General features: G+C 36.2%; 1 protein-coding gene across 1 annotated transcript in view; it reads left to right on the forward strand.

Moving 5' to 3' along the window:
* COL11A1 (collagen type XI alpha 1 chain) overlaps positions 1 to 24261 on the forward strand; it is a 128552-nt gene that overhangs the window by 17210 nt on the left and 87081 nt on the right. The window contains exons 4-6 of the mRNA XM_071564612.1: positions 1692 to 1854; positions 13459 to 13587; positions 23645 to 23761. Of these exons, the coding sequence (XP_071420713.1) occupies positions 1692 to 1854; positions 13459 to 13587; positions 23645 to 23761 (409 nt within the window). The remainder of the gene's footprint in view (positions 1 to 1691; positions 1855 to 13458; positions 13588 to 23644; positions 23762 to 24261) is intronic.

The raw sequence follows: 24261 nt of genomic DNA on the forward strand, positions 1-24261 counted from the left end.
GCTATGGGCTTCAGAGATACACAGAAGTAAATTTTACTAAAGCAAAAATAAATCAGTAAGGAAGGGCAAAAACCGAACAATAATGAAATACATTTATAAAGCAATAAAGGAGAAAAAAAGGAAAAAAGCAATTTTCTTAGCATTTTATTACCAGACAATGAAATTATATCATGAAAGCTAAACTTGATGCATTTCCCTAGCAGGAGTATTGAAACAAAGCAGCAAACTTTTTTTAATTGACTTTTGCTAAATAGCAAAGCTTTGACATAGATGTCAGAATTTCATCCAAAATGTTGAGAAATGGACAAAAATTAAGAAATAAAAATGAACCTCATTTGGTACAATTTCCTGCAGTGAGATTATACAACTTCTAAATCAGCTGGAGTCAATCCTGTCCACAGTGAGTTATGATTTCATGCTTTCAGTTTCTACATGCTTTCAAAAAATAGGCTGACAATTTTCTTCTGACTCAGCTATTTTATGAAGGATCTAGGACAATAGTCTTCATCTGAAAATGAGATATATTTAAAAAGTGTAAACAGTGTAATGTGCCTGAGGATGCATGGCCAGTTTGCTTTTATAATGGCAATGTTTAACCGCGTTCCAGAGAAAACATGGAATTACAGTTCTGGCTCAGTGATACTGTTTAGCAGTCAGATTCCATTAGCTTCAAGGTGTTCCTTTTGATATACAGAAGCTCTTTGTAACAATCTGAGCTGTCTCTCTGATTTAGGCAACCTTAATGTCACAAATGCCAACTAAAATAATTTGATTCCAGCCTTCCTCCTACCAGTCAGTAATATGACATACTTTGACACTTTTTGCCCTGGTCTGTCAAAGATTCTTTAACCCTTTCCTTCATGTTAGATTGCAGAGTGGTCTGCTCTTGCTCTTAGATATTTGAGAGAGGCTCACTAAATTAAAGTGGTCTGTGATGATTATTAATAAAGTCTCATAAAGAATGTAGTAGAGTTGGGAAAATAATATAAAACTTTATTTCAAATAAAACACAGACACTTGTCAGTATTCTGAATCACTTCATTCACTTTTTGATTAATATTATGTAGGCAGGGCTATTGTTGCAGGAATATTGGCAAGCATTCTTAAGTGTATGTATCTGAAAGAGCATCTATGTTGGAACTGTTGTACATATTCAAAAAACCTCTATAGTTCTGGTATACATTCAAATAAGCAAAGGAACATGGTAAAATTTTGGTGCTTGATCATACAGAACAAATACTAAAACGTAAATAATAAATAATAAGCTGCTGGATTAATTATGTTTGCACAAGTAGTTCCTTAAGTAATTTGGAAAATCAAGCATAAAAAAAATCTGCTGTCAGATTGTTCAATTGAAAAATGTAAACAATGCACTCACTTATAATTTGAGTTTGCTGATGTTCTTTGGGTAAAGCTGCAGAGGTCAGCTTGAACTTCATCTTACATAGGATATTCCCAGCGACCTATGGATCTGATTCATTTCTGCTAAGGGACAGATTGTGTGTAACAAATAGTCAAAACATTGTGTACATTTATACATGTGTGAAGAAATGAAATAAATGGATGCAGTTAAAATTTTATCTGTGAATTAATTGGTGTACCATCTGATATAAACTGACTTGATTAGAACACAATGACCTAGTTTTAAAAACATAAATTACAGTAGAGATGTGTTTACCTTTTTTTAATAGGTGGCATCGAGTAGCTATTAGTGTGGAGAAAAAAAGTGTTACAATGATTGTTGACTGTAACAAAAAAACTACAAAACCACTTGACAGAAGTGACAAAACAGTTGTGGACACCAATGGCATCACTGTCTTTGGAACCAGGATTCTGGATGAAGAAGTTTTTGAGGTACAAATCAATAATGAACAAATGGTATTGAGTGATTTTGTGTTGAATGAAGTGCTTAATACAAACAGAATGATTTTTTTAGGTCAAAAGCTGATGTAGTATAGAAACTTGGATTTATAGAACCTGTTAGTATAAGCTGAAATGAAATACAAGTATAAAAGGGAGGTGTATTCTTGGAAGATTTGATGCATTTTTCTGTCCTTTAAATTATTTTGTATCTGGAAGGGACTTGCTTTTTTTGTCTTCCTGCCAAATACTGAGATACCTGAAGTATTTGGGAGAATTAGTCAGGGAAAGTTGTGTTGTGCGATATTGAATCATTCTATTTCTCTCTCTCTTAAACATCTGAAGGTATTTGTGCATGCTAAGAGTATTTGAGAACAGGGGAGAAGGACCTGGAAAGTTTTCTGTGTAATATGAATCCGTTATACTGTTTATCCCATTTATTACTCTCTTCAGTAAATGGAACATACTTTGGCAATAAGGACATATATGTTTCCATCATTTACTGGCCAAGAAGTACATATAGGAAGGGTAAAATGCCTCTAAGGAAGTATGTGGCTGCCAATCATGAGGCCCTTCGAAGTAGAATCCTTATGTCAATGATTATTTTTGCAGGCTAATAATGAAGCTTCTTTAGATCTACACTATTGAGTTTCTTTTACGATATTATTATACAGCAGTTAAAGCTGTCAAATTGAAATTAAAACTCAAAAATAAGAGAATACAGTTCCGTTGTTAACTTAATGCACAAAACGTCAGTGCTCCATAGGTGTCCATTGCTGCAATCCTGGCTTTATGCAGAACATGCTTGAGAAGCTGCATGGGGATCAGAGTGAAGGATGAAACTTTGATTTGAGTCATGACAAAGAGTCATTATTTTAAGACAAAATAAATCCTACTGTAGAGGTTCCTCCTCAGTGACAGTTTCCTCCATCCTTGCCTTTTGCAGTTGTGTATACAATTCCCTCTCTTCTTTCAGTCCCTATAAAGGGAGAAGAGATGGGAAGGGATGTGGTAAAATGTAATTATTTTATGGTTGAAAGCCACTGTTGAAAGAGTCAGTAAAGTTGGATGAAGACATAATTATCAGATTAACATTATCACTTAAAATCAGAATTAGCAGATTAATTGAAGAAACTCAAAAATAACCCTATATTTTTCTTAAAGTCAACATGGACATGAGAATGTAACTTTAACAGAATCTGCTAGAATGAGTTAAAAATACTGTTCACTGAGGGCTTTTGTCACATGTGGAAGGATGGAAAAGGAAGGTAGTGGTAGTGATCCTCTGCCAAAGTGTTTTGGTGAAATCCCCTACACTCAGATGGCAAGTTAGTGCTTCAGTTCCAGCTGAGACCAACTGAGAAGAAAGATGGCTTTGGACTCACAAAAGAATTTGTGCAGCTGTTTGTAAAGTCAGTTTTGAGGCTGAATCTTAATATTCAGTACTGAGAACAGCAGCATTTCTATCTTTTCTGACGTCACTGTACATTTTTGATTTTCTTCAGTGATAAGGGTTTCTTACTCAACTGAGTACAACTCTTTCCTCTCATTTTATTTGGAGAAATCAATTACTGTCTTGTAAGGTGGTTCTTGTAATTGCTGGGGATTTAGATTTAGTCTGAAGTCTTAAATTAGAAGCTTGCGATCTTTGCTTTTGGGATAGGTTTCTGCATTTTCTTTTACTGTATAGCCACCATGGATTCATTTATATCAATATTTGAATCTTTAGCTAAAAATGTGCTTGTTGAAATTCGAGTGTCCCTCAAAGTTCAAACAAAGTACTGTGCCATATGCATTAGTAATGAATCACATAATCATAGAATGTCCTGAGTTGGGAGGGTCATTGAGTCCAACTCCTGGCCCTGCACAGGACAGCTCTAAGAGCCCCATGCTGTACCTGAGAGCATTGTCCAAATGAGTCTTGAACTGTCAGCCTTGGTGCTGTGACCACTGCCCTGGGGAGCCTGTTCCAGTGCCCAACCACCCTCTGGGTGAAGAACCTCTTTCTGATATCCAGCCTAAACCTCCCCTGGCACAACTTCAGACCATTCCCTTGGCTCCTGTCACTGGTCACCACAGAGAAGAGTTTGGTACCTGCCCCTTTATTTCGTCTTGTGAGAAAGCTGTAGACTACAATGAGGTCTCCCATCAGCCTCCTCCTCTCTAAGCCAAGTAACCTCTGTCCTTCTAAGGCTGGCCAAGAAAAACACAATCTAGTTCATTTTTAGTTTGCCTGTAGTTTTTCTACTCTCTAAACAGCATTCTTTTTGTTTTCACTAACAAGACTTCATCCATCCCTTAGTTACTGCTGCTACAATTTCTAAAGTTTGGTGCTGTTTCCTGAAACCTGTCTCCTGCTTGAAAGTCTTCTGGTTGTGTTTTAAATGTTCTGTTTTTCTCATTCATGGTAGCACAGAGTGATATTTGGTGATTTCATGAGTCTCCTTCTTAGTATTTCTGTGTTAAGGCCCTTGCTGTATCTTGGGACCACAATAGGCACTAAAGAAACACATAACACAATGTGTCTTATTCTGTGTGCAGGAAATTCCAGAAATTAAGTTATTTAGCCATGACACTAGATTTAACTGTTTAAGACTTAAAGCTGTATACAAAAGACTTTTCATATGTCATATATTGCCTAAAAAGAAATTCCTATTGGAATTTAAACCTCCGAATGTCAGAAGGACTAATATATCCATGAATCATAAAGGCTGTTTTATCTTGGGTAATAATTACATTTTTACTCATAATAAGCCAATGATTTGATGACAGGGGCAGTGGAACACTTCAGATTGCTCCAACTGAATGGAAATTTAAAATGTGGAAATAATGAACATGTAGATAAATGTAATGAAATCTTGGTCTTCAGAAACATACTCGTTGAATATGACAGTGTTTCTTTTTTGTTTTGAACCAATTTATGCAGCATAACACAACTGCATGAAAAACAGTTACTCGAAGGTAATTGATTCCCACTGAAAGGGCCCAGTTGCACCTCTAAGGTAATTCACAGCCTGGTCAGAATCGAAGCTGTGAACAGTTGGATACATCATGTGTTCCCATTCCCTTAGAGAGTGCACCTGCATCTCTATGACTTCTGTACACGTGTCAGAAACAAATGTTGTTACATTACATGATTCTGACCTCCTGACAACCCAGTTGTAAATTTTGAAAAAAGAATTCCTCTTTCAGTCATATTGCTGTAACATCTTTGTATGGACTGTTGTTTCTGTGAGGAATGTTTCACACTTATGTTAAAACAGCTTTATATCACAGTGGATCAAGTATTCTTTTTTGTTTCTAATTGCATTATTTTAAATTTGTGATACTGGATTTAATGAAATTAAATTCTTGGCTATTTCCTTTTCTGTTTTTTCTGTTCTTAATATTAACCTCCATTTTCTAAGCAGTTCTCCCATCTTTGTTTTGATTTTGGCAGTCTGGCTATTGCTAAAGCAAGAATATGTTATAGTACACTGGGAAATTTTAATGCATACATTCTAATCAGTTGGACACAACTGCTTTGATGGAACTTTCCTATGGTGATCAAAGATTTCAGAGTGAGTGGGTGTCTGGAGATGGGGTAGATCACCACTGAAAGAAGGGAAGGGCTAATTAGTGTCATAAGAGCATGACACACGGCTACCAAATTTTCGGAGTTTGTATATTCAACATACACAGTACTCTTTGGTAAATTTACCTACTGGCACTAAAGCAAAGAGGAGTATTTTTAGTAGTGCTGTCAGAAAGATCTTCTACTTTAGCTTTAAAAGCAAGAAAAATTTTCTCTGAAGTGTTTTCCAAATCTAGTGGAGGGGTTGTGTGTTTTATATGAGAAAATTCCAATTTGGAGTTGTCTGCTGCTCATTCCTGAATGTAAGTACTAATCTGAGATTTTATGACATTGTGGTCAGATAACATGGGAATCAATGTGATGTGAAAACCAAGATACTGAATTCAAGAAAGCATTAAGTGCACACAAATGCTTGAGAAGCAAATTTTAAACTGTGAGTGTGTCTTAGAATAATAAAATTATGCTGTCTAGAAACTGTATTATTATTAACTGCCAAATTATGAGAACTTCATTTACACTGCTAAGCCCTTGATTGCTGAAGTGGATCTTTTGATATCAGTGGGACTCATTTGTAAATGCTTGTTTATGAAAGACTGTCATAACATTCCTCAAACTTTTACATGTGTCTTTTGAAATTAATGTCTTCTGTGTTTTCAAATACATAGTGCAATAAAGGCTGATTTGTAAGTGCTTTCTTCAAAGAAGAGAAATTTCCAAATTGCGTAGAAAAAAAAAAAGGAAGAAATTAGTGAGATGCTGGTACATGGCACCTAGTAAAAGAATTTTGAATTGTGTTCATTGAAATATGTTTGTAGCTTAAATGTTTGATAAATAATAGGGATCTTTTCATTCTTTGCCAAGATTTAAGGATTTGTCACTCCTCATTTAGTACTGTTGGTGTGAACAATACAACAGTTTTTTATAAGTATTTTCTAACAAGTTAATAACTAACAGAATCTTTATACAGATATTTCCCTATAGACATTTTTTCTTCTTCAGGACTCCACATGTGCCAGACCAATGCAATAGTTTTTAGGCATTGTGCTATAAATGAGTATAGCGAGACAAAACCTTATGTATAAGACTCAATTAAAACCCAATAGAAAGCATTAAAAGCACAGAGCTTTATGAGATTAAATCCTTGCAGTAATACTTGTTAACAAAGCGTTTAGATTTTGATACTAGGCATTAATCTGTTTTCATGAAAAAAGCACTCGTACACTTGTATGCAGAGTAGGATTCCTTTAAACAGCCTGGGTGAGCAGCTGAAGGCAGACTGGTAGTGCTCTGACAGCACTGTCATTAGGCTGCAGAGGCTTTCAAATGAGGAACCATTCCTCACATATCTGGAAGCATGGCAAGTCCAAGAAGCAAGTGCAGAAAGGCCATCCATCTGTGTGCATGCTCTCTTAAGAAGGTAGCTGTAGTAGAATGGGTAGAGCTTTCACTGGCTGATCAAATTTGCTGTACAGCCACAGTAGAACAGAGAAGCCAGCCCGGAGCAAAGTGTCCTGAGGGCATGGAGTGTGAGGGAAGTGTCCTCAGTGTCCTTTGCTTCACACAGTCCCACTGAGCTGCACTGCCAGCTGATGGAGACACAGTCAAAACACTTCCCAGTGTATATCACATTTAGTAATTGCTACTGACCCACTGCATGTTTTGTGTCCATCAGACTAAAAAGTTATGTTTAAGATAAGTCCTGTGGGGAGAGGCTGAGGGAGCTGGGGTTGTTTAGCCTGGAGAAGAGGAGGCTTAGAGGTGACCTCGTCACTGTCTAGAACTACCTGAAGGGAAGTTCTAGCCAGGGGGGCGGTTGGTCTCTTCTCCCAGGCACTCAGCAATAGGACAAGGAGGCACGGGCTTAAGCTCTGCCAGGGGAAATTTAAGTTGGAGATCAGAAAAAAATTCTTTCCAGAGAGAGTAATCAGGCATTAGAATGGCTTGCCCAGAGAGGTGGTGGATTCACCATCCCTGGAGGTTTTTGAACTGAGATTGGACGTGGCGCTGAGTGCCATGATCTAGTAAATGGACTAGAGTTGGACCAAGGGTTGGACTCAATGATCTCGGAGGTCTTTTCCAACCCAATTGATTCTATGATTCTATGATAAAGGGAGCAGAAACCAAAAATGCAATAGGTTCCAGGCAAAAATATTCAGAATCAGCCTTTTAGGTATCAACACCAGAGAAGTAGCCAATTTCAGCACTGAGAGGTAAAAAAAAAACCAACCAAAAAAAAAAAAAAAAAAGCAAAGCAAACAGTTTTTCTATTTCAGAGGCACCTCATAAAAACCCAGATTTCTTACAAAAGCCTTCTATTTGGCTTGTTTTGTTTTGGCTTTTTTTCTTTTTCATCTCAAAGAATGGTGATTTGGTGTTTATTAATTTTTTATCATTTTCCCAACTTATGCCCAAGGAACAAAAGTAAATAATTCCAGTTTTCCTCCCCTGTTTTTAAAAGCAGGAGCGGGAAAGTAAAAGAAAGAGTTCTGGTAATTCATGGGAATTCAAGTTCATTTGAAAAGAATGTTCCCAAGAAACAAAAGAATGATCATTTAAACTGTTTGTAATTACATTAAATGTAATTACATTAAAAATGTAATTAAATTAATTAAAAATGCTACATGTTGCGCCAGCTCCAATAAATTTAACAGATAGGATGTATTATTACTTCATTTATTATTGTGTTTAATACGTTTCAGTTTTAAACACAGCTATAAATGAGGTTTCAATACATGAAAATGTAAGAGGTTTACAGATCTTTTATCAAACAAATAAGATGTCCTTGGTCATACGTGTGTGTTTTTCTGTGCTATGTACACTTGCTGTTATTTAGGCATTTTAATAAAATCTAATCTCTTAGCCAGGAATCACAGTTGAATTTGGTCTGTTTTGAAGGTTAAAAATTATAATTGGTATATCAAACTATTTCTTAACAAAGCTGAATTTATCCTCCTATAAGCATGGTGTTTTCAAAAATCAAGAAGACATTGATTTCAATGGAAACTTGGAACTGTATAGAATTCTGCTTTCACAATTTATTACTTTTACAGGGCTTCAATCTGGCAGGCTCTAAATATCTTTCTCTAGCAATATTATGCAATGGGCCCTGGTTATGGAATATTATATTAAAGGCCCTTGGAACTCCTCAAGTCCTCAAATGTTAGCAGGAAGATTAAATGAATTCTGCAGCAAGTTTTTCTGAATTCTGCAGTAATATCCATGCTGTCTAGACTTTTGTTCTTTGGAGTCTATAGCTATACTGTCACATAACTTATTGGAGAAAGTGGCACATATATACACAGGTTGGGATTTCTTCTGATTTACTATAAAATTCACTTTGTACTACTTAGGCTTTAGCCATAGCATGAAAATAAAGACACTGATTTTGTTCTCCTGAGTTGATGTAGTGCCTAACACTGCTTTTGTTTTGCTTTCATCGCAATTGACTTGGACTTCTTTAAAATCTAATTATCCTTATAAGCACATAAGAGGCACTCATTTTATCCAAAATATTAATCAGAAGAGTGGTGTTTTGCTAACACCAACCCCTCCCACTCTAGTCATGGAAAGTCTTTTTGAACCTCTCAGATATATATAAATTAGACACTTAAGTAATTGCTGCCTTTTTTCTTTTTATTTTTTTCTTGAGAATGTCCTGCAGAGCGTCTCAAGTAGTGTATGTCTGCTATTCCATGGACAGGTATTGCTGTCACTTGGCAGGGTTATTGTTTTGTTAAGATTCTTGGAGATATCCCTAAAATCTGTCTCTGAACTGTTTGAGTTTCTTGTGGAACCAGAGAAGTAGACCATAAAATTTTACATACTGGAAGGAAACATTAATTCCAGCATTGGTTCCTTCTTATAGTTCCCTTACAACCTTGTAAGAATTCAGACTTTTTCCTTTTTAACAACATGAATGATAATAGTAGAGCTATCTTTTCTTGATGATAAAAACTTAGGTAATAAATAGACTATAAATGGACTACTTTACAGTTGTACTTCTCTAATGCACCATATTTAGAAAGCCTTAGTAAGACTACATCGTTAGAAGGAAAAGAGAGTGTTTCAAGACAGACAATATCTAAGACATTTAAGAAGTCAATTAAGATAATAAGCAGCCATTAATATTTATTGCTATAATGATAAAATAATTCATTCCTAACTACTCAGGCCATAGATTTACATCACTGAGAAAACCTGACACCACATCTATCTGGAGAGATTTTCCTTGTTTCTATTTCTTCTGTGGAATCCAAGAAAAGCTCCAAAAGCGTGGAATCAAACATAGCAATTATTTGCGTAAGGCTCACTAAAGCAATAATTACATGAAGACATAGTCAGTACTGGAAAGGGAACTTGTTAGTTTACTGCTTTCCTGCAAATTTGGTCTCTGTTTCTTTCTTTTTTTTTTTTTTTTTTTAATTCAACACTGGGTTTTTTCAGTGTTACAAACTCCTTTCATATCAAGAGGCTCTCTTTCCAGTGCAGATACCTCACCCTGTGCATCACTGCTTTATGTTTTTCAACAAATCTTAGAAATCTACATGGACATAAACTTCCTATTCCAGACTGTCACTGTGGAATATCTGTGAGATTCACAGAGGAATTTTCAATGTGTGAGTTTCCGACACACTTATTCTTAGCTGGGCTGTTCCTTGCTGTAGAACAGTTAATGTGAGGGAGTGTCTCTGCAGTTGTTCCACTAAACAGGTGTTCTACTGACTTGAGCATGTTCTCCTGGTAGCTCTCTAGCATCATTCTCCCCCTTTGCTGTGACATGCAACAAAGAAGTGAATGTTTCCTCAGATCTAAATTATTCCTTTTAATAGTCTCAGGCAGCTTTTTTCATATAACCATGGAGCTGATTCAAAAGTCCTTGCTTTTGGTTATGAGCACATCCCCAGAATGGAGAGGAATGAAAATGTTCATAGACTTTAACTGCTTTTATTCCATATTGCAATGAATGACTCAACTACGCATGGTTATGACGATTTCACAGAGAAGGGAAAAGAGCTAATCTATAGAGACAGTTGCATTTCGTACTCTTTTTTTTTTCCTATGCACTCTTTAGAATACTTCAAGGATCCTCAGGTGTATTTGTACATTTAAAACTGTTCTTCTGTCTCCACCCCCACCTTTGTCCTCCCTCTCTTGCTTTCATCATTCTATCCTGTATGCACAAATTCATATACGTTTAGATACCTCAGTGTGGTTTTAGAGATCAGCTACTGGAATTCTTAATAACCCATGACTGCATTTATCCATAATTTCTTTTAAAGTTCTTGGGACTTGTGCAGGTAGATCATTAAATGCCTAATTTATTACTCTAGATCATAAAATCTGAACAGATTATCTGTAGTTTATTTGCAAAGAACTTTGTAAAATTCTATTTTGTCTCACAAAGTCAAGCAGTTAAAATCAAAGAATGTGTTTGTAAAGACTGAAGTCTTCCTGCAAAATTTTCAAAGAGAAAGAGCGTACATTTGTCCAACAAATGCCATAACTAAATCACAAGAATTAAGTCTGCAATAATGAGTGTGGACTTTCATGTGCTGAGACGATTGGCCTGGTCTGAAAGAAAAGCTCTTCTCTGATTATTGAAATAGGACTGCCAGAATTTCACAGAATAAAATACTCAAAGAAACCATTTAATTAGAAAATACAGAAAAATAAAAACCAAAAATATGAAAAGAAAATTAATAATTTACTGGAAATATTTTTGTAGCAGATATTGAAGGAAAAAGCGTGACATTAACATTTGGGATGCGCAATGTAAAATCAATTGGTTCCTCAGGAAACTTCTCACACATGAATAGCCAGTAGCAATTTATGTATTCTGTGCAAGACTTCTGAGGGCCTCCCTCTATGTGGACCCATGACAGGCAGACAGGCGGGGCTGGGAAGTGCAGTCAATGGAGCAGGAACAGCTTTAACCAATTTAGGGACATCGAAGCCAAGTGGTAACAGCATACTGAGTGCTTCTTGCAAACACACAATCCAACAAAGCTCAGTGCCAAAATTCCATGGCATTCATGATCGGCACAAAGCAGGCTCCAGAGTGCTGGCTGCGCTCCCCGGCCTGGGTTTCCTTGGGCTGTCACACTGCACAGTAGTTTCAGCAGTCACTTGGGCATTGCTCACACGAGCTGGCACAGTGTGTGCCTGGTGATCTGTGTGGGCACCTCAGAAAGCCGTGGGCGTTCAGGGGCAGCGAGCGAGACAATGACTTGAACTCAGGGTGAGGACAGAGGTTCTATCCATTCATTAATGACTGCTCAAAAGAGTTACTTACCTCTTTTGTCTTTCAGTTGTTAATTCTCTCTAATTTTTTCCTCTGCTTCACTTATTTTAATTTGGATGGTGAAAGGAAGGGCAGACCACCTTGGAAACACTTTGCTGGAGATGGGGGATGCGTAGCCCAGGCTGACAGGGGCTGTACAAAACCTCTGAAAGCACTCAGATCTTGAGGGAGTCATATAGGAAATCAAATGGGGAATTGGGCAGTATGTATAGCAGGTTTTGAAAGAAGATGGCAAATCAGAAAGCATTGGTGAACTAAGGGAAATAAAAGAGACAGTCCAGAACTGCTGTCAGGGAAACAAACTGCTGCTTTTGTATTTATTTCTGTAAGCTTAAGAAAATATTCCAAATCTAAATTAATCTGAGACACACATGAATCTATAAAGTAAAATAAGTTAGGAGTATTGTAAAAAGCAGACTTGTAACATATAGCCATTATGTGCTATGAAACCATTTCCTACTGTATGATTAAAAGGATAGTAAAAATGTTATAGAACTGGAAAAAATTGCAAATACTTCTTTTTGTTTGGGTTTTTTTGGTTTTGGTTTTCTCTTTGGGGAAGTTTTGCTTATTTCTTTGGGGTTTTTTTCTTTTTGAAAGGAAGAAGTGTTACAATTATTCTTTTTTGAAATATTCTCCAGTTTTCTTAATTTGTTAAAGGTTAGTTTTTAATGATAGCTGTAAAGCCATTTTGGAAATACTGAGAGAACTGTGAATTTTCCCAGCTGTATATTTACATCAGTTATGGTATCTTCTCTTTGAAGTTATTGACTTGCCCCTATTTTGGGCAAAACCAAAATAAAATTACATTAGAAGTATATAAAAGCTTAAACCCCCCCCCCTCCTGTGGGGAAATAGTGAGAGATTGAAATTAATGTGTTTTGACCAAGAACATGTGCCAATTTTCAACAAGCTCATTTTTATGAGAGCATAAGAAGCTTCTGGATGAGGAAATTTATAGTGGAAATGTTGGCAGAATTTACCTAACGCTGTTTAAATAGCACCACTATGTTAAGAAACACACTGGGTACCAGACACTTTCTGTGGAAAATGATAAACATACCAAGTCTCTGCAGGGGATCTCAGCAGAGCCATTTTTATTATCCAGAATAGTGGATCCCTTTACTGTGATGTTTTTTTCTGCATTATATATGAAAATAGAAGTGAAAATAACATTTGTTAGCTGTTAAATTTTTTTTCAACACATTCTACAGTGTGTATTTACACAGTGCTTAATTATTTTTTATTCCAATAACTTTGTTTCTGGTACAATCTTTAATTTTATTTTGTTAACTCCTTCTTTGAGAGTAAAGATGTGATATAAAGTCTCAGAATTTTATTGTTGATGACTTGCATGCTGAGCTGCATGCTTAGAATAGGAAGTGCCCAGAATTAAATCTTAGGAATTTAGACTGGTTCCCAGTGAAGAAGTAAACAGGATGAAAATGACAGAGCAGGAGTTGCACCTTCCCACCAGACATCATTTTAAACCAGAATTTTGCACTTAGTCCATTGGTAATTGCATTGTTTTGCCATGTGAACAATACTTAAGATGTTTTCCATAATAGCAGCAGAAATTAAGTAGCTATGTTATTTATAACTACAGATGGTAATATCTAAGTATTATGTGCCTAGTTTTGTTTCTGAATGCAAACTCTGTACTTCTGGTGAACTGCAGACTATCTTTGTTTTTGTTATTTAATCTGCGTATGCTTTCCTGCAGGGTGAGATCCAGCAGCTGTTGATTATAGCTGATCCCAGAGCTGCATTTGACTATTGTGAGCATTATAGCCCAGACTGTGATTCCCCAGTGCCCAATGCTGCTCAGGCTCAAGATCCTCAAGTTGATGAGGTGAGTAGTCAGTTACATATTACTAGATTTATTGCACATTAGTGGTTCTGCTGGAGACAAGTTACCAAAGGAGCACTTCAAGATAAATGGTATGCATTGTTTTGGAAATGAAGGAAACAGGTTGCAGGAGTGCATTCATTTTTGCTGTCCACTAATTTACGTCAAGCATTTCAAGGAACGTATCACGACAGGGGCATTTGAACAATGAGCATTCTCAATGAAGTTAAACTGTTATTCTTTTAAAAAAATGATAGCAGTATGAGTTTGCTTATTTGTACCTATTTGTCTTCTGTATTATTCCAGTGATGTTTATGATTTAAGTGATGCCACATTAGAGAGGAGCTTTGAATATTCTAAAATTGTAAACATCCTCTATTAGAAATATATGTTCTAGTGAGCTCCGTGCACAAATGCACATACACACAAAATCACTTCAGCCAATTCCACTCCTAGCAGGTAAACCAAGAGGGACAAAACAGAGTAGAAAAATGAAAGTTATTAAGAGAAACCATTTGTTTTCACAGCTGTAAGTTGAGTAATTCAGCGAGGTCCAGATAGTTCCTCAGATTAGAGCTCTGAACATCAGCAGTTGTATGCATTTATGTATACATTCTTAGTACTTACATTAAACAGTGCAAAGTGAAAAGCTTTTGTAAAATCTAGCTAGTTGTAATTGAATTGGCTCTGGATGGCTACTATGCACTCAACCATGTGTGATCTGACTGGTTATTACTACTGACTGCTTAAGAGATCATCATCAAAAACTTTCTGAATTGTTCTCAGATGCATGCTTTGAGCCTGTTTTGGGACTGAACTTTTCCTAAATACATGTTAATTTTATTTGTTGTCACTATTTATTCTATTTAACTGAAAATTATGTCAGCAAGACACAAAGGTCCATAGGGCCTAGAACTTATTTCAAAGGAACTCCCTCCCATATCCATTGCATCAGAGATGTAGTTCAAAATGTGTAAGTCAATTACACATAGACAGAGGCATTACATTATATTAACATGTATTGAGTCTGGTCTCTTCACGGTCACTCCACAGGACCTTCTGTCTGTGTGCCTGGCTACCCGGATCTCCATATTCCAAAACAGAACAGATTGAAAGCATATTCCTGATAATGTATGCAGGGGAAAAAAATAGCAAAATCAAAATTATTTTTCCTTATTTTTAAATTTCAAAATAGCATCCTGATTCTTTCTCTTTCCTGGGTGAAGACCTGGAAGACCTGAATAGATTAATGCTTTTCTGTTTTAAAATAAGACTGGAGAACAGTCAATCTAATAAACTGATCTTTGGAAGAAAAGGTTGGTAAAATCTTGGTCTCTTTCTGTAAGAGTAATATATTTGAATACTTTAAATGCTTTAACTAAGTTGGGAGTGCTGTCACCTCCAAATTCACATCAACTCCCAAGCAGGAGTTAACACATTGTAGAGAGACAGCAAATATTTGCTTGCTCTGGCTACCACTGATGGCAGTGATGGCTCCTGTCCTTTACCATAATGCAAGTGGACAACACTTGAACTCCACAGAGATCAGTTGGGATCAGACTGTCAATTCAAAATGTATTCAAGGTGAAGAGAAATGAATACTTGTCCTTGATAATTAGTAATTTTACTGGGGACAGAGTATATGCATGAGTATTTAAAGCAAAATTGCCAAAATAATGCATGTCTCAATTTGTAAACGAAGGAGTATGAGAGTAGATGCAATATTACTGTTGGTTGAAACATGTACTGGATCATCACATATGTTGCTCAGTTACCATATGCAAAGATCCTTTGCAGGAAGAAAATACTGGCTGTAGACCAGTGGGAGGTAGAGGGGAGAAGAAAGTAAGTTGGATAATTTGAGTTAGGAGAAGATCTGCTAAAATTTTTAGAAAAAAAAAGAACAAATTGCCAAAATGATGAATCTCTAGATATCTTAAAGCCAAGGATAGATACCTTTCTGAAAGTTTTGGAAAATATTATTCAAACTTTACTTGGCTCAATTATAGTGACTCTAAGAAGTTTTCAGGTTGCAAGTATTACAAGAGTTAGTCAAAGTGGTCTAATAGACCCTTCCAGCCTTACATCTCTGAGCCTTTGAATTATTGCAGAGCAGAATAAGGAGCTGATAACTCACTGAGAGAAAGATTATGTGACTACAGAGCCTACTAATGTGTGTTTCCAGCACTGACTACAAATCCCAAAGGAAGTGGTTGACTTTTCATCAGTGAAATAGTTTATTACATTTGTTGAGTTGCATCTAGGAAGCTGAATAGGATTTCTCTTTGTAGTCTCCTGGCAAGTTCACAGCCTAGAAGGGGAGTTGTTCTGAAAAGCGGGATGATTTTTAGACCATTTAGGAACATCTAAAGAGAAGGATTTGCCAAGTACTTTGTTTAACTGAGTGTAATTGTCTTTGCTCTAGGCAGTATTTCTTTCTGCAAAGGAGCAAATAATCAAAATTTCTAGCATTTTAAGTTTTGGAATTTCTTTCAATAGCCGTGCTGACTTAAATGAGCCATTTTTAAACTTATTTCCAGCCTATGCCATCTTTCCAGTTCAGCTGGTGGAATTGTCTATGTATTTATTATGGACAAGGGTCTGAGACTTCATCTAGGCTAAAAATAATTACCAGCCATGAAATGTGGAAAGTTATGGAATATATTGTAGTGAGTTATCATTAAATGAGCCTGAGAATGCATGTCACATTGGTGCCACATCAGGAGTGAAATATTTGCATTTTAAAATGTTTAGGTTCATCTCAAGGCCTTAAGACCTTGACTGTGCTCTCATATGTAAATTTACTGAACACTGATTTTTAATCCAAGTGTCTTTACTAAGGATACCTTAAGTGCTACATTGAGATTTCCTTTTACTTGTCACATTTTCATTTTACTGTGCTGTCAGATTCAAACTGTAATTTCTGTGATGCAACAGCAAGGATTTCAATGCCTGCTTTTTACTTACAGGTCTCTTCATCCCTGAATTCAATGCTAAGTTCACCCTAAATAAAGTTCATGAAGGATCAAGAATCTCAGAGTGGCATTCACAAAAATAGCAAGCTGTGAATAAAGACATAGACCTAGCCAGTCTAGAAAGGAAGGATGAATCTTAAATTCTGCCCTTCTCTGCAGGCATACTCAGCTGTGCTATTCTGATCCCTGTGCCATTCTTCTAACTCAGCAAGGTCAACCTCCTGCATCCTCACTTTTCTCTTCCTGTAGGGGGTTAGGTAGAAGTGATCTTTGGACTTCAAGATACAAGAGTTGGACCTGGATGCTGTCTTTACACTTCCATTTTAATTAAATCAGTCCTTCTCTGGATCCAGGTGATATATGTCAAAAAAAGGTTTATTTAACTGGGCAGCCTTTGTCTGCCTTTTGTGTACAGTCTCTGCAGAATCTCTTGAACTTGGCCATTTGCCAGAGCTGTGGGATCTGTGGGAGCAGGTCAGGCTGAACCCTCGGAATAGGTGCATGTCACTGTCCTTCCCACAGAATGCTTCTGTTCCTCTGTGCTTGGTTCCCTCTTCTACAGACCCAAGTGTCATTCACCCTGAAAATAGGAATACATTAGATTAATAGTAATATCCACATCCTTTATTTATTATAATTTTTGTCGATCTTCAAGACATGTTTTAATTTAAGTATGTGTCAGTTGTCCTTGTACTTGCTCATGAGCAGCTAGATATGAATCTCTGTAACTTGTCAGGCACACAGTGATGACCTCAGAAGTTGTCACTACACAAAAAGATGTTGCCTAGAAATTCAAGAATCATTATTTTCCTTCATGTTGAATGTATAATTAGGTTTTAAGGATCAAATATGGATTTGAAATTATATTTTAAGCTATCAAGGTTACTTTTCTTAAGGAAGATACGCACCTATGCTTTTCTTACAAATTCTTTGTGAAAAGTCTGGCCTCTGTCTTGTTTTCAAACTCCTTTCTGCTATAAATGGAAATACATTAAATTCCTTTCCAGCTCACTCACATATGCTTGGCCAGCTCACAGAAATTAGAGCAGAGAAAGACATAGCCAGTCTTCATCATCCTTGATGCTGGGCAGTATATTTTCTGGAGTGTCAGCAGGTCTGGTTTTCAAAGGACCCAGCTATCAGGCTTTCACATCTTCTCTTGAAAGATTATTCTGCCACTCAGTGAAACACACCATCTGACTTCTGCTGAAGAAATTGCTCCACAAAAGAACTCAACTTCAATTATTTTGGATCTGTCACAATGTTATGGATTACTTGAAGACATAAAATGTTTTCATTTAATAAAATAAAATGAACTTGGTAAAGTAAAGGTGCAAGTGGCCCCCAAATACCTTGACTTAGATAGAGGCTTCAGGCACCATTTCATAACATGTTATTTAGTGTCCTTTCAGGTGTTTGACCAAGTAGAAAGACTAATTTTCTGAAAAATATGGAAAGATAATTATTTTTGTGTTTAATGTCATGTTTATTGTCATCTTTAGAATGGCAGTTAGCTAACCTAGCAGATACTAAAATAGTGATATTTTTATTTAAGAAAGTAACAGAACCTTAAGGGTCGTATTCTCCTTTTGACTTGCTGTCTTTGACTGAAGATTTTGTTCTTCTCTCCTTTTTCTCCTTGCTTTACCACTTTTATGAGCAATTGTTAGAAGAGGCCATCCTTTAACTCTTAACTTTCCTTCTACCCTAAGGTTGGCACCTTCAACTATCTATCTATCTATCTATCTATCTATCTATCTATCTATCTATCTATCTATCCATCCATCCATCCATCCAGCTGATTTTTAAAACTCTTATTTTGCTTGGCAAGCACCCTTTATTTGATTGCACTTTGTAAAGTCTTGGTGAGCCTAGAATGTTTCAAAGTCGGCTTTGCCTCTTTAGGTTGCTAGATGATTTAGCATAATATTTAGACAATGGAAAAATTGCACTTGTGACAATTCTTTGTAATTATTAGTTTAATAATGACAGTTCTTCATATTATTAATTCTTTTAATTTGGAAATGTAAAGCAAATACTGCTAAAATCTACATTTTTGAATGGGAGGTTAAGTTTTTAGAGTATGGATAGCAGAAGAATTGGTTTTCAGAGTAAGATTTCCTTCAGAATATTTAAGTCATTTCACAGTTGAAATATAGGCCTTGCATGCTGCTGATCCTCTGCTTCAAAAATTCATCTGATGAAGAAAACAGCTCATCTCTTTAACTGGAATTGCATGATGATCTGGTAATGTAATATAATCACTCTGGTAAAGAAAGCATGAGGTCATAATGGAAACATTTTGTCCCATCAAGGAGCAGCAGGTTTTATTCTTCCTTTCATTTGTAAGAAAACAGTCATATGCAATATTCATTACAAGAATGGCTGTTCAGTAACTATTGCTGGTCTTACAAGAGAATAAAGAAAAGCAAGAGGAAGAAAATTGCATCACATTCAAAGTATGTGTTACCTGACATCTCTTAGTTGATCTCTCTCACTGAGTTGCACCTATAGAAGATAGAATTTTGATTCCATCATGGGAAACCAATGAGAAAGTGAATGCAGTGTATATACTTTGTCGTAACTAGAACACTTGGTGCTCACAAAAGTGTTTTTCATCCCTGTTTTCTCAGATCTGTAACCATTCCATTATTCAACAGTATTAGAGTTTAGGTAAACTTTCATAGGCAGATCTCTGGAGCAGAATTGAAGTAGCACTGCACATCTGTAGTGGGTGTATTTTACATTTGTCTATGTCAGTACCCATAGGAGGATCATCAGAATGATCCACAAGCTGAATGCTCCTTTAAATCCTGTTTCTGCTTCTTGGTTCTCTGGCTACATTCTTGGCCAGTAATATCTTTGGTATAGAGCTAAAAAACCAAATGGCTCTCTCTTCAACTACTCTCATCATCACTGTCATACTTGCTTTCATTCCATGCTTTGTTTTCTTGCTAGAGTTAGTAGTCTTGACTAAATTCAGAAAGTGATGGAAGTTTCTTTTGCATTTGCATTAATTGATTTTGAAGTTCTAGATGCTTCCTCTTATATATTCAAGAGTGTATTTATTGTCTTTCCTTTGATTAGCAATGCACCCATGACAGATTTCATGACATGAACTCCCCAAATTCTGTTAACTAATAGCAGGGTCTGGGTTTTGCACTCAGAAATTGTAGCATCCAAACTGTAAAGACACTTTTCTCAAGGTTTGTTGAGACCTCAAACTGAGTGGATAATACTCATGTCTCTGGTCATCTGATGAAGATGATATTAGGTTATGTATCTCCAGAAAAAGAAGGAATTTGTGCCACATATCCAGGGTAAATATAAGTTGCAGGGTAAATATAAGTTGCCAGCTTCACTGCAGGTTACTAAAGCCATTAAGCCTTTCCCTGGTGTGTGTAAATTTAGTCCTCCTTTAAATAACTAGTCCTTCAACAGTTCTGTTGTCTCTTCTTAAAAACAGGGAATAACCTTCATCAGATTGAGCTGATAAAAGCTGTGAGTAAACCATATTTATGAAGTACACCTTTACACCAGTTAGGGAAGTAGAGATGTGTTCCTCCATCTGGACAGATTTTGCCTCAGGAAATACACCTGGAAGATTTTGCATCTATATTTCACTATTTGCAATAGGACTAGTTCAGTACAAAACATACTCTCTGTTTATTAGCTCATGTGAAAGCTGATCTTTTAGAAAGAAATGTCTGGAAAGTAAGGATTGCTAAGAATAAGGTTTATCTTCTAGTAAGTTTAGGACTACTACATATTTTCACTTGTCTTCGTTGTATCAGCAGCACTACAAAGTACTGCAATTTTAAAACTACTTGACTATGGTTTCAGCAAGGTGGCCACATGCCCTAGCTTGTAAATTCAAGCATTTTCATAGTACTCCTCAGATACTGTGCTCTTAAGATGGAGGATCCTCACTTGCCTGTCTGCAATCTGATTCCAGCATGGAAACTGTCATTCCCCACTTCTCATCTTTTCATGTTCTTTCTGTCTGTGTGCCTGACTGTCAGTGCAATCAGTGTGATCATATTTTGCATATCAGGAAAGTTTCTCTAACAGAAATGAGTGAGGCACAATACCCAAAAGTAATTTTTGTGTGATTACGCATGATATAATAGATCTGTCCATGTATTTGGGCTTTTTTATATGTTTTCTAGTTCTCATTTATAGATATCTGACTTTTCAAACTAAGCCTCTTAGCATAAACATTAATTAATTCTTCACTTTCTTTTTTGATACTAACATACTTAAACATACTTAACAGGCATTTTCCTTTTTTTTCTTTTTTTTTCTCCCAGTCAACATTTCTGTTTAGTTTGTGGCCTCTTAAGAACTATTTGTTGCAAACTATTGCAATTTTATTAGTCTCATGGTTGGCACAATTCAGCTCAGCCACTCAGCTTACCATAAGAGAAGCCCTGCTACTGAGATTTGCAGAACAGTTACAATACTGAGCAACACAGAGCTATATTTTAGTTGTTAATTGGTCAAAGTGACTGCTGAAATGAAGGTTTCCAGGTTCTGAATAGGTCCACAATGCTTACTAAAAACGAGTCTGTGTGTCTGTAAGTTATTAAACTCCTAACAGTATATTTAAATCTGGCTATTGACACAGTAATTCTCTCCAAAATGTTCCTATACTTACCCCTTAAAATATTGGACATTATTTAACCTAGGTAGGGTCTATTGTTTTGGTACCAATAAAAATTGCATAGCAGAGTGTTTAATTTGTGTTGTTTCATTGAGGAAACATTTAAAATATGTAATGGGTTATCACTGTTAGGGTGGAATGACTGAATTTAGAGAGGTGCATTTCACTGAATACCTTTTTTTTTCTCATAGATAAGCCTAATTTGCATGGACTTTTTGAGGGAAGATAAATGAATCAGGTTTTAGGCATTTGCATGGATTTTTATAATTGCCAAAGAAATACTGCAATTTCAATGCTATTCTGTAACTGTTTCAAAAGTCTGGTTTTATCCATGTGATCCTTTCTTTAATTCCTTTGTGTAGCTGTGTATGGTCTTTTAGAAACTTGTCACTGTTTTCTTGTTTGGAGGGTAGTGCCGTACTTCATTAGAAACAAGTTGTATTGAGTTGCGTTTCCAGGACTGCATAAGCCAGAAAACATGTTTTTATGCATTGACAGAACTGTAAAAATGTATCATCACTGCATGTGAGGCCCTTGTACAACACCATTTGTAAGTCAAACATGTTTCTTTGACTTCACTGGGCTTAGGACTGAGTATTAATTTGCTGAACAGGGAGAGAGTAATCACATATTACTTACCATGTTTGAGTCTAAAGTACTGCAAATTTTGAAAAGTACAAGTAGTATCAACTTATTTGGGTAATGCCAAAGATACCACTGAGGAAAACAAAGCATTGTTTAATTATATGAGTTAAATATAAAGTGCCCATACACTTGACAAAGAGGATATTCTGCATCTAAAATGATGTTTAATATTCAAATGTAGTTTGAAGTGCTCTAATTAATTTTTGAGTACCAAAACATGTTACATCCTTTCTTTGTGTTTATCAAATCTTATAACTGTCCAATTTATATATGTATGGGTAGAAATAATCAAAAGAACAATCAAGCAAGAGCATCTGGCTTCTGAAAAGAAATCTGTACCTTTTTAAGAAAAGCTGTTGATCATAGTGAGATTCTGAGGAGCTACAGGAGTGACGTAACATAAAAACATGTAAAGGGATTTTTTTTCAGTGTTACTCTTAGAGCTGCTGAGGCAATCAACTTCTGTGTACTAAAATCATAAGTAAAAGAAATTTTTCAAAAGCATTGCCAGAGAAAACAATTAAACAAGTGTTTTGGTCATATGGTAGAATAGATTTTGGAATATGGAGATCTGTTTTAATCTTATTCGTAATTTCTTCTAAAATGTCAATTTCTGATAATGATGGTGGGTTCTGTGAATCCTCAGACCATTTGGAAGTGTAATGTACTAATTCTCTCATCAATCTAATGAAGCACATAGATATTGTCTTCATTTTACAGACAGTGATGCTGACTTGTAACAGGAGAGAGGAGATTTCAGAAGTGGCTAGTTCACATGAGGAGCACTAGAATGTTTCTCCTAAATAAAGAAAAGCAAATACTTATTCAGACTCAGGCCACAATTCCACCTTCTTTTCACTTCCTGGGCATGTTAAGAGAACTGGTAGCAACCAGGAAACTGCTTTAATTTACCAGACTAACCAGTTCCTGTAGCTTCAAACATGGCAGGAGTGGTAGGATTGTTTAAGGTGGCCCTTTCCTCTCAGCTGAGATGAGCAGTCCTTGGTGCACATAACACCGAGACCAGTTTCATATGGCACAGCCACGAGTACAGCTCAGGAGTTCCTGGCACCCTAGATAATGTTCACAACATGCACAAGCCAATTCTAGAGCTATTTTCTCTTGTAAAAGTTTTGTGTTCCAAATCTTCATTTGATACTAGTGATTATAGATACAGAGCTATGGAGCAGCCTGCAGCAGCTGAATCTGAAATGAAATTATACCAGTGAGGCATTTGCTCAGGAAGTGTGTGCCATGGAGCCACCCTGGTTTTCAGAGCTCTACGTCAAACAAGAGGAAGATAGCCATGTTTATTTGTGAGTTGTGGCCTCTTTCCTGTATCTGAAATTATTTACCCTGTTCATGTCAGATATTGGCATCTCTGGTCTTCTGGTCACCTACAAAAAACACAGGTAGAAGAGTCTATACCTGTGTAGAAAGAGGCATTATTTTAAAGATTAAATAAATAGATGATTTCACAAAGATGTCTTGTTGCTCCCAGTAATCAAAATTATAGTTGATTCTTCTTTGTAGTCCAATAAAAGAGAAGTTTTTTCCTGGCACTGGTACTTACTTTTTATTACTTTTTTATTGTGCTTTGAAAGAAATAAGAAATTGTATTTTTCCTCCAAATGAATATTTATATTGAATTGTTCATACTAACTTAGTTTTGTTCAACTTTACTCCTAAGTAAAGGTTAAGATGCTTTCCAGTATTGCTAATCTAGTGTGCTGCTACTAACATGGGAATGCCTGATATTTTTCCATTTACAATGTAGTACACACCAGAAGATTTTATCGAATATGACTATGAGTATGGGGATGCAGATTATAAAGAAACTGATTCTGTAACAGAGGGACTCCCACTGTTTGAAGAGACAGTAGCACAAACAGAGGTAACAGAATCTGGGTTGTTTGTTGTGTGGTGTCCAGCTGTCCTCTACCACATGGTTTGTCAATTTGTGTCTTCTGTATATAAGCTTAATGTTTTCCTTTCACTCATTGCTTTACTCTGTAGCACTTGCTTTCAGTTAGAGATGGAAGGTCTCACGGCTGACAGCATTCATCTCACATTTGGTCACCCTTCTTTCATTCATGCTTTCTCAATTTTCTTTTCATTTTATTTATGTTTTCCCATTCCATCTTTCATAACGTTTGCAGAAAAAGAAAGCCCTGGTCAAAAAGAAGAAGAGGACAGTGGCCACTAGCTCAAAGGACAAACTCCAAAAGGCCACAACAAAAAAATCTGAAAAATATGCATCCAAGAAGAAGAAAAGTTATCAAGCAGCAACAAAAGACAAACTAGGGGTAAAAGTAGTCAAGAAATAATCAAGATCTTTCCCAGACCAAGACTGGAAGATCTCTGATAATAAGAAAAAAAAAATTACCTAACCCC

Source organism: Pithys albifrons, chromosome 10 (genome assembly GCF_047495875.1).
Source record: "Pithys albifrons albifrons isolate INPA30051 chromosome 10, PitAlb_v1, whole genome shotgun sequence".
NCBI lineage: Eukaryota > Metazoa > Chordata > Aves > Passeriformes > Thamnophilidae > Pithys > Pithys albifrons.